Source organism: Eptatretus burgeri, chromosome 1 (assembly GCF_056783735.1).
Source record: "Eptatretus burgeri isolate ZD-2024b chromosome 1, Ebu_testis_v1, whole genome shotgun sequence".
In the NCBI taxonomy this organism is placed as follows: Eukaryota; Metazoa; Chordata; class Myxini; order Myxiniformes; family Myxinidae; genus Eptatretus; species Eptatretus burgeri.
In genome coordinates, this window is record NC_140961.1 from 98,725,926 (window position 1) to 98,737,460 (window position 11,535).

Here is an 11,535-nt window from a genome sequence, read left to right on the forward strand (position 1 = left end):
GGTTTTCTACCTTCATTCCGTTTCTACTATTGATTGTTTAAAAAATTTTTTTAGATCTTTGTTGGTACAGGTTTTGTGGCTTCAGCACCCTTGAATTACTCGTGCTGTTTAGCTTTTTCAGGGCTTTGCAAAAAGTTTAATGCTCACTATTTTAAACCTTTAAGGCAGAAACAGTGCCCTACAGGACTTCATGTGAAAACATTGTGATAATTGCACAATCCTGTTTGGGTGGTGGTTCACAGTAATGTCTTGTGGATATTTCTGCCCATTATAAATGCATCTTACACCCATAATCTATTGTATATAGGCAGGGAAGACTGTGGCTGACAATCAAGTTGGCCGCTTTCTCATTGACCTAGTCAACAAGGTGCCCAAGATCGCACCCGAAGACTTTGAAGCGATGATCAACGGCAACGTAAATGTGAGTTGTCATTCTCCTGATCCCATAGTTTTCTGCTGGTCCACAATATTGCCATGCTTGTGGGGGCAGTCATCTGCAGCACTATTAAGGCTCTTGCCTTTTGCCCAAGCTAAAAACAATGTCTGCATGTTATTTCCTGAAAAGGGGCGAGCAATGATAACATGCATGGCCTAATTGTTGCCCCCTCCACCGTTGTATGGATGTTGTTTACACTGTCTGAACCTCTCCCAACCTCCCCCTGACGCAAGTGCACATTGGAACTTTATCTCTCGATTACATGAATCCAGAAGCAAACGGGGCCAAGTTCCTGTAATGGTACATTTTTGATTCTTCGATTGGTTTGATTGCATGTTTGCTTTGCAGGACCTCCTTATGGTGACATACCTGTCCAATTTGACCAGGGCTCAGCTTGGTCTACATGAGAAATTGGTGACTCTTTGAACCCAAAGCTTCTCTTTTTGGTCCATTTCTCCAGTGGTCAATTTTCTAAGAACAGTATTTAAATGAAATTATCAATCATTAAAATTCATTTGAAACAATATGCGGTTTTTCTCTTTTCTCCTTACTCCGAAAGTGAATCATCTGGTGACATTGGTAAAATTAGTGATTCCTGGCACACAAATGTTGCCTCCATACTATCCTTGAGTAAGGAATTATGTAACTTTTTTGGAAAGCAGGAAATTACTGGAGCAGTGAGGGGGAATGTTACTTGTTTGTTCATATATATATATATATATATATATATATATATATATATATATATATATATATATATATATATATATATATATATATATATATATATATATATAGATATCTTCTTCTTCTTTCGGCTGCTCCCGTTCAGGGTCGCCACAGCGGATCATCCGTTTGATCCGCATAGTGATTTGGCATATGTTTTACGCCGGATGCCCTTCCTGACGCAACCCTGGTCGCCTCTTACAACACAGGGATATGGTACACCTATTTTAACCGGGATATACACCGGCTCAGTACACTGGTACTCATTTCGCCGACCTCGGAAGGATGACAGGCTGAGTCAACCCCCTGGTGTATTAATTCAGTGGCCCAACGGGGCTTGAACTCAGGACCTTTTGGATCCCAAGCCGCTGCCCGAACCACTGCGCCAACACCAGGCTCCTTGTTCATATATGTATATGTATGTATATATATATATGTATGTATGTATGTATGTATGTATGTATGTATGTATGTATATATATATATATATATATATATATATATATATATATATATATATATATATATATATATATATATTTGCGAATTCGTGCCCGCTGACGTGCGGACGACCGCGTGTAGCCAAAAGCGGCTGCCTCACCCACCGGAACGGACAATTCAGTCGTGACCCTCCAGGAACTACCGCCCGCAGTCAGTCACGGGTGGAGGTTTAACCTCACCACAACTCAGTCCGCATTCTACCCGCGCGAAATAGGGTCCGATCGCCGAATGGTCGATTTACCGAAGTACTCGCGCGAGTAGCGTACCAAGGAGTTTTACCACGCCACAGCTCGACTGCGGACACGAACCGCTTAAGCGGCTCGTTCCGTGCTACAGAGATAACCGAGCGGAGTTAACCTCGATCTTGACGGTTCCAATTATTTACCGGGCGTTTTAAACTCACTACCGATCCCTTACGTGATGCAAGATGGAGATTCAATAAAAGGAAGGAGACGAAGCAAAGCGGGAAACAGTTCAACAAGCAAGCACTTTATTTACACACACACAGATAAGCACGTATTCAGTCAAGACAAGATGCAACAAAAGCAAAAGCAATACGACCGAATAAAAGGGCAATTATTTACAACACTTATACAGTTCTACTTGTTGGGACCCGGCGCCACATCACTCATTCCAAAAAGCAAAGGAAAGAAAGCCACCCTCACAGGCAAGGAGGCAGACAGGTCCGTGGACCAAATATGCGTGGAACCTGGAGGAGCGGCCAGGTCCACGAGACCGAGAAGGTTTTGCCCGCGTCCTCGTAACGCGATGGCGGGCAAGCCGCAATGTTCGCGCTGCTGCGCCCCGACTCCGTACCCCTGGCGTGGTCGGCGAGCCCTCTCCGGCGTGCTCCGCGCAAGCAGTTTGGTTGGCACCACGTTTAGGGTGGGGGAGGAACGGGGCCCCCGGGCACTATCTCAGCGCGGATGGGGGGAAATTGCTGATGCTCAGGGAGAGGGGAATGGCTGGCTGGCTTGGGTCCCGCAACGAGACGAGCGACCCCCACACCGCAACCTCGATGCCGACCGCCGTATTCACTCGACTCGAACTTGAACTCTTCACTTGCCCCGACCAGCCGCCTGCAACTGAACCACACGAGTCGCCTTGCGCTCGCGTCTTTATAGGCCTCAGGAGGAGCCTAGATGCAAATTTCAGGATCAAAACGCGATTGGAGGCAGGGCCACGCCACCTTCTGTTCAGCCATTGGTGTGGCAAAAAGGGGCGTGAGCCTTTTTTGATCCGAATTCCTCTCGTAAAGAATCCATGTTCATCGCGCTTGGAGGTGGGGCCATACCGCCCGGCACTCGCACATTGGACGGAGAAAAAGGGGGCGTGAAGCCTTCCTGATCCGAATTTCTCCGTGAGAGGAATGAATTCGTACTCGCGGCTCGATGCGTTCGGCATCAATTACCGAATGGGCCCTGGACAGCACGATGTTTGGTGTTGACTGGTGGTGTGGTCGATGGTTGTAGGAGATAGGCGAAGGTGGTGAGGGGTTTGCCGTGGTGGTTTGGTGGTTGGCGGGCGTCGTTTGGGAATGGCAGTGAAGCGATGTTTGCGGGATGGAGTTGTGAAGGTAAAGGTAGTGGCTGTTTGCGTTGTTGGCGGCTTAATGGTCAAAAATAACAATAGAGAAAGAAAAATGGCTAACTCAAAGCGTCACAGCCTGGATTAATCACGCATATTCCCTCTATACAATGGGTTTGGGCTAACTACACATAAACTTACCGATATATCTCACCTGAGGACTCTTTATGGTGTAATGCGAATTTCCACAACCGTAACAATATATATAACAAATGTGACAACATTCTGTTCAAAGCCATATTTTCCCACATTGCGGCGATCATAATTTTTTTTTTTTTTTACCATTCCTGAAGATTATCGCAGCAGAGGCAGTTTGGCCAAATCCAGTGTTTTGAGTGGTTTATCTTCCTACTTTTTTGTGAACATGGTCAAGGCTCGTGGAAGAGCTAGAAAATCTCTGATATTTTTGTTCAGTGCAGAAAATGTTTTGGAATTATATCTGCCCTGAGTAAGTTTTACAGGAATTGATGTCTTGCTGGTCAGAGCATTGAAGAAACCAGGATTCAAGTAAAGATTGAGGAGTAAACCGGCCAACGTAGTCCCATGTGTCACATACACAGCAGTCTCATTAAATTCATTGCTAAAGCAAACATCAAACAACTGATTCATTGAGAATCCATGCACAATGTGGTGGTGCTCGTCTTGATTCGTGTTTTGATGAAGCAAGGTCAGCTGCTGTCTTTCAAGCAAACATGAAACTGTAAGTTAAAATTTTAACTCTGCCATATTTGGAGTCGAGGCTCTGGCATGCGGTGGTGGTCGGCAGTTGTGGATGTCCTGTCGGTGTGACAGTTTTTAAAAAATTATTTTCAAATTCAGATCTTCAGAACCAGTTAATTTGAAACTTAATACATTGAAGGATGGGACTTTACAAGTTTGCAAAGAATTACAATATCTCTAAATAAAAATTGCCAGCATCAGCAATATCAAAAGTCTTTTGACATTGGGATTTTGCTGAAGTTAACTGGTGCATATAGGTTAGAGGCAATCACGATTATGATTTGAATACTTGTGATCATATCCCATGAATCTTTTCTTAGAAACCAAGCTGGCATCCAGTAATGTATTTTGACATAAAAAACTGCTTTTTTGTAGTTCTGTCATGTTCACAGAAGCAAAATTTGAAGGTGTTCCATTTGCAGCTCTATGTTACTGCTTCGGAGCTTTGATTGTAGGTTATTGATCTTTGTTCTCCATCAACACCCCAATACCAATTAATATTTTAAGGGGGAATTTGTATTTAATGGTCAATGAATTTCCTTTTCAAAAAGTTTTTATTTATTTATTTTTTTTGTTTTGTTCATTTGTAGAATTTAATTTTAAAAATCCCAACTGTCATTTGTGCCAAGGATGTTATACAAGACTTGTGTTTGAGTTTACTCCATCAGTCACCATTTTTTGATTGTTTGGCATGATTTGTTATAATGTGGAGGAAGGAACAAAGTGCAAACCTACTGTTTTTCTCTCATATGCAGTATGTGGCTGTTGGTCACATCATTGCTTGGGATCGAGTGTGGCTGTGCCATTGCATGATAGTAACTTGTTTGTTGACTCTTCATGGCAGACACTGGGATATTTAATATCCACCAGCTAATGTTAGCAGGTGGGTCACCCAGCTTAACATCCATTCCCCGGATGGTGCATTTTGATGCAACGATAAATTGCCTGCGAAGCAATTTACTGACAGGCTGAGAATCAAATCCATACTGGACAGCTCAAAGGTAAGTGTGCTACCTCTGCATATTTGTTGGTGAAGTGACAACTGCCTGAAAATAATTGCTGCATTTCCAACACACCTTTCCAAGACTGGTCATGTTCCATTACGATGGATTGTGCTTTGATCCTTCACAGGGAAAATATCATTGAGAAGAAAACTGGAAAAATGAGAAAATCTTATTAAACTCGAATCCACTGTGGTAAGGCCAGTGCTGAAAGGATGGTTTAGCAGTACCTGCACTCTCCTCTAAACTGTGTAGGCTGGATTTGAATCCCGACCCAGTTATAAACTGTCATCCTGGTGTCTTGCAGGCAGGGTGATTCATTAATGTGTGTGCCATTCATGGGATGGACGTTAAACATGCGTACCATCTGCCAGCATTAGTTGATACTTGATGGATATTAAAGATCACATGGTGTCCTTCGCAAAGTGTAGGCGAACTATCGCCAGCACCGTGAACAAATTACGAATTCCTGCCCTAACCACAGGGGGCGCGATATCACCGGGGCAGCCTGTTTGATTCACATGCAACACCCATCCATGCATTGGTTGACCCTCATTATCCCCTCCAACTTTGGATGGTCAGCAACATTCATTGCTGCCATAATCCACGAATGGAATGAAAAAATAGTTTGAAAGGAAAGATCTGCAGCGACATTTGTTTAGAAGAACACCCAAACAGATGTGAACATTCATCTCTATATAATAAAACTGAAAAACACAATTTGTTTGTCATCAACCGCGATGTGCCTCAGTGGTGGCGGTGGCAGGAATTACAAGTCGTCTGTGGAGATGACTTGGAACTGGGCATATAGTGCAAGTGCTTTACCGACTCTGCCAGAGGGAAAGGGTGTTACCCCCGAAGACAGTGGGTGTTTCATTCAAGTCCCATCCTGGGGTTCCCTGCCTCTTGTGTGGAAGCACTTCACAGAGTATTGAACTCTTCATAGAACGCACTGCGTTCAACTCGTAGCATAGTGCAATGTGCATGAATGGTATCTGATATCAGGTTTTATTGCAATACAGCATACTGTATACTTTATTTAGCAAATGATTTACATAAAAATACACCCATGGTGTCGACAAACTGCGAATACTAGAAAAGGCCAAACATAGACGTGGCCAAAAATATTGGCACCTTTGCATTTTTTTCAAATAACTGAATTTTCTCTCAAAAATAAATTGAAATTGACAAAGTATTTGGTCTCCACAATTCTTTATTTCCCTTAATATTTCAGAACCTTTGTTTTTGATTCAGAACTTAATATATCCTTTTAAATTGGAAAATAAAAAGAAATGGCATTGACAAAATAACTGCAGTTAAGTGCTTCCTTGTAGCCATGAATGAGCTTCCTTCACCTCTCTACAGGCAGTTTGGCCTACTCTTCTTGTGCAAACTGCTCCAGTTCACCCAGATTTGAAGGGTTCCTTCTCCCAACTGCTGTTTTCAGATCTCCCCACAGGAGGTGTTCAATGGGATTTAGATCTGGACTCATTGCTGGCCACTTCAGAACAGTCCAGCGTTTTGTCTTGAACCTTTCCTGGGTACTTTTTGAAGTGTTTGAGGTCATTTTCCTGATGCAAGACCCATGACCCTCAATGGAGATCCATCTTTTTGACAATGGGTTGAACATTGTGCTCCAAAATGCCTTGGTAATCTCCTGATTTCATGATGCCATGCACACATTCAAGACACCCAGTGCCAAAGGTAGCATCGCAACCCCAAAACATCACTGAACCTCCTCCATGTTTGACTGTAGGGAAGGTGTTCTTTTCTTTGAAGGCTTCACTTTGTTTTCTGTAAGCAGAGATGATGTGCTTTAATATAAAGCTCTAATTTTGTCGTCTCTCTCCACAGGACATTCTCCCAGAAGGATTTTGGTTTGTTCAAGTGTGTTTTGGCAAACTCCAGTTGGGCTTTATTTTCTTTCTATCTCTATCTCTATCTCTATCTCTATCTCTATCTCTATCTCTCTACCTCTCTCTCTCTCTCTCTCTATATCTCTATATCTCTATATCTCTATATCTCTATATCTCTATCTCTCTCTCTCTCTATATCTCTATATCTCTATATCTCTATATCTCTATATCTCTATATCTCTATATCTCTATATCTCTATCTCTATATCTCTATATCTCTATATCTCTATATCTCTATATCTCTATCTCTATCTCTATCTCTATCTCTATCTCTCTCTCTATCTCTATCTTTATCTCTATCTCTTTCTCTCTTTTTATCTCTTTCTCTCTTTTTATCTCTTTCTCTCTTTTTATCTCTTTCTCTCTTTTTATTCTCTCTTTCTCTCTTTTTATTCTCTCTTTCTGTCTTTTTATTCTCTCTTTCTCTCTTTTTTTTTTTCTCTCTTTCTCTCTCTCTCTTTTTTTTCTCTCTCTCTCTCTTTTTATTCTCTCTCTCTTTTTTTTCTCTCTTTTTTTTCTCTCTCTTTTTTTTTCTTTTTTTCTCTCTCTCTCTCTTTTTTTTCTCTCTTTTTTCTCTCTCTCTCTTTTCTCTCTCTCTCTTTTTCTCTCTCTCTCTTTTCTCTCTCTCTCTTTTTTTTCTCTCTCTTTTTTCTCTCTCTCTCTCTTTCTCTCTTTTTCTTTTTCTTTCTGTTTCTTTCTCTCTCTTTATCTTTCTTTTTCTCTCTCTTTCTGTTTCTTTCTCTCTCTCTCTCTTTCTGTTTCTTTCTCTCTCTTTCTTTCTCTCTCTTTCTTTCTCTCTCTTTCTTTCTCTCTCTTTCTTTCTCTCTCTTTCTTTCTCTCTCTTTCTTTCTCTCTCTTTCTTTCTCTCTCTTTCTTTCTCTCTCTCGTGTCCTCCTGGATCCTCCTTTCATCGAGTTGGCGATGGATGGTGCGAGTTGAAACTGTTGTGCCTGAAGGTCAGCTTGAATATGTTTGGCAGTTGATTGAGGTGCTTTCTCCACCATTCGAAAAATCCTTCGCTGAAATCTTCGATCAAGTTTTCTTTTGCAGCCACATCCAGGGAGCCACATCCAGGGAGTGTTATGGGCCTTAAACTTCCGATAACATTGTGGACACAGGAACATCAAGTTCTCTGGAGATGGACTTGTAGTCTTGAGATTGTCCATGCTTGGCTACAATCTTGTGTCTGACCTGCTCTGACAATTCTCTGGTTTTCTTTCTTTTCTCCATGCTCATTGTGGTACACAGTGACAAACAGCAGAATGACTCCTTTTCTCTGTTCAAACTGGTTGAATGAGTGATTTTAATATTGCAGCACTTGCAACTCACCACAGGTGAGTTCAATTCCAAAGTAAAGGAGAGTCATCTGTTTGAAATATAATTATTTCAAACAACTTCTACAAGGTGCCATTAATATTGTCTGGGCCATTTTCGGATTTGTGTGGAATAAGCTAAGATTTAGTAATGTTTCAACTTTTTTTTTGTTTTGCTCCACTGCAAACCAAAGAAATACATTTGTGGATACCAAAAGATTTTTCAATTTCAACAATTTTCTGGAAGAAATGTTGCATTATTTGAAAAAAGTGCAAGGATGTCAATATTTTTGGCTATGACTGAACACAATTAAATTACATATCAGGCTATGTACATTCGTGTTTACATTCATGCATGAATGAGGTGCCAGTATGCAAAAAGGGGGGGGGGTCTTAAGAAAGTTTCCTTTTCCTCTGATGAAGGGAAACATTTGAAATGTAAGCGGCACCTCATTTTCCCCTGAGGGGAATTTTCCCCCTCATTTTGTATTAACCTTTAGTTGATAAAATCCATTGTTCATATAAAAGAAAGAATGTAATCGCTAATCTCAACATGAAATCAGTGACCTGCGTGGGTGGTAAAATAAAACAAATAGGAAACAAGAAGAGCAATCAGAGATTGCAGACTCTCACCAGGACTTGTTTTGTGTGTTGTATTTTATGTGGCATTCATGCACTGTTGTGTTACGTAATTAATGAGACAATATTAGAACTGCCACTTTATAACTGCTGGCAGTGATAACCGGGTACCAAGACGTCCCGCTTTGATCAGCCACGTGACCCTGACCCTGACCCATGACGTTTTTAAGTATTCAATTGAATTCAGAATGGGATTAGAATGAATTAAAATCAAATGGAAGATAAAATAGGTACAGTACTGCATTGGAGTAATCAGAAGGAACCTAAACAAGCAAAAAGAAAAGATGAAGTCATCAGGAGGATCCTGGATAGGAATCACATTTCAGCTGCTACTCTACTCTCAAACCCATCCGGGCACAGCCCAAGTGAGCTTTATTACAAAAAAATATAAAAAAACGAGATTAAAAAAATGAAATAATTCTGGCTGCCAGACCATGTGTCCAATCAAGTTGAAATTTAAAACATGTATTTCCCCATCACTACTCGATCATAAATGTGAAGTTTCATGTTGATTGATGAAGTGGTTCCAGAGAAAACATTTCACATTTTTCTTTAACCCAATATGGCTGCCAAATCATGTGACATCATTTATTCCTTAAACTTGTACACATATGGCTTGGGGAACATTTGTGTGAAGTTTTCCTCGATCTGTCCAGCCGTTCTGGAGAAGAAGATTTTTATGTTTTAGCGTAAATCCAATGACTGCCAAACCATGTGACCTATGGCATCATATGTGTGAGCCTTTTGTTCCTCATGGATAGGTGGTCATATGTAAAGTTTCACCTCGATGTGTTCAGCCATTTCAGAGAAGATTTTTGAGGGTTTAAAAAAAAACAATATGGCTGCTGAATCATGTGACCAATGACGTCATCAAAAATTTTGTGTACCATTTTATCCTTCGATGACACTCAAAAATGTTCATACTGTTCGGATGTAGCGTTCTACATATGCAATCATGACGTCATAACGAAGGCACCTATGATTTCATAATAAGTCACACTCATTTCCCATGAGGAGTACATGCTATGTGCCAAGTTTTGATTTTTTTCCTTGGTGTGGTTTCAGAGATAAAGAGGTTCAAAGTTTTTTCTGTTTTTCCAATATGGCTGCCACACCATGTGACCTATGACGTCATAATTATCATTAACTCATTCTACATGAGTCGTTGGACCTATGGTGAAAATTTCTTCTCAACTCGCCAAGCGGTTGTGGAGAAACACTAAAGTTCTGTGCGGCCAAACAAACAAATGGACCCAAATGCAATATCCTCTCCTTCAGCGTAAGAAAGATGTAAAAGTGAGAGCGGAAGAAAAAACAAAATCCATCCAAAAATAATAGGGTACCCTAATTCGGAGAAGAAAGGAAGGGTGAACTTGTGATTTCAAGAGCAGAACAACTGAGACTCCATAAAAACCATCACGATTGCTCTGTAAAAGAAAATAAACCTGATAGAATGAGACCATTGAACAATATCCGATTCCATATGCATCAAAGATCATATGCTGAAAATGTTGATTAGAAGGAAAAAACAAATATGTGCAAAGGCAAAGATCAGTTTGGTTTCTGAAGAGGCTGTGGAACTCGAGAGACAATTGGGATGATGAGAGTATCGAGTGTGAGAAGTCTGGAGCATGACGGATCTTTATCTGTTGCTTTGACTTTGAAAAAGTACTCGACCCAGTGAACTGGATGAAGTTTCTACAGATTCTCAATACTATTGGAGGCACAGATGGCTATTTAAAGTATCGTTCGTGGGTTAGACAGCAGTAGTGAAAGTGGCAGATGGGAGCTCCAATCCTTGGATTAAGTGGAAGGTATTGATGCACCTCATACATGACTTATTTTTCAAAACCCATGTGGTGTAGCAATGATTAAAGAAGCCTGAATGGGATTAGGAGGTGTAAAAGTTATGGGTCAGGGGTTAAACAGTCATGTTTGCTGTTGAGTGGGTAGTTCTAAGGAAAGTTTGCAGAAATTGTTGGAGAGCTGGAGCAGGGCAGCTGAGGTTTTGGAAATGTGAATCTATGTGCAGAAAACAACAAAACTATGGAGTTAATGGAACACCTTACACTTCACAGACTTGAGAAAAGGACATGAGAAGGGTGTTTTCAATTCTTCCTTTGTATTTCTGAGTTCGATTTATGTTAGCTTTGTTTGTGAACTTTAAATAACAGGCGCGATGGCAACCATATGGAGCCAGTGTGTCAAACCTGGTAGAGCCAGTTGTGCCTGGTGTTGGCTTAATGGTTAGGGTGGTGGACTTAGGATCCTGAGTTCAAATCCCACTCGGATATTGAATTAATACCAGGTGGGGTTGACTCTGCCTGTCATCCTTCCGAGGTCGGCAAAATGAGTGCCAGCATGCTGGTGTCCTGTGTCGGAGTGGCGACCCATCCAGGATGGAACCCAATAGCCAAGGAGACTGCTTAGGCAGCACCAACACTCTGCACAGAGGATGGTCCCAATGGATGTATGGGTCAAATGGATCAGCTCTTCTCAGAGAAAGGAGAACAGCTGAACCTTCTGCCAACTCTTCTCAGAGAAACAGACTATTTTTGAAGGATTTTTGAGAAAAAGATGCACTAAACAAACATCTTTTGGTTGAAGATAGCTCTGTGGTTGTATTGCAAGGCGCGGACATTTTTAGATCCTCGTGGAGGATCTCTAAATCGAACTCGCATTGTTCTTCATCTTCT

General features: G+C 41.2%; 1 protein-coding gene across 1 annotated transcript in view; it reads left to right on the forward strand.

Annotated features, from left to right (window-relative positions):
• The window catches only part of EIF3F (eukaryotic translation initiation factor 3 subunit F), a 39,721-nt gene extending 38,761 nt beyond the window's left edge, over nt 1-960 (forward strand). Inside the window, exons 7-8 of the mRNA XM_085892858.1 lie at nt 308-421; nt 785-960. Coding sequence (XP_085748984.1) covers nt 308-421; nt 785-862 — 192 coding nt within the window. The 3' untranslated portion in view covers nt 863-960. The remainder of the gene's footprint in view (nt 1-307; nt 422-784) is intronic.
• The last annotated feature ends 10,575 nt before the right edge of the window (nt 961-11,535 follow it).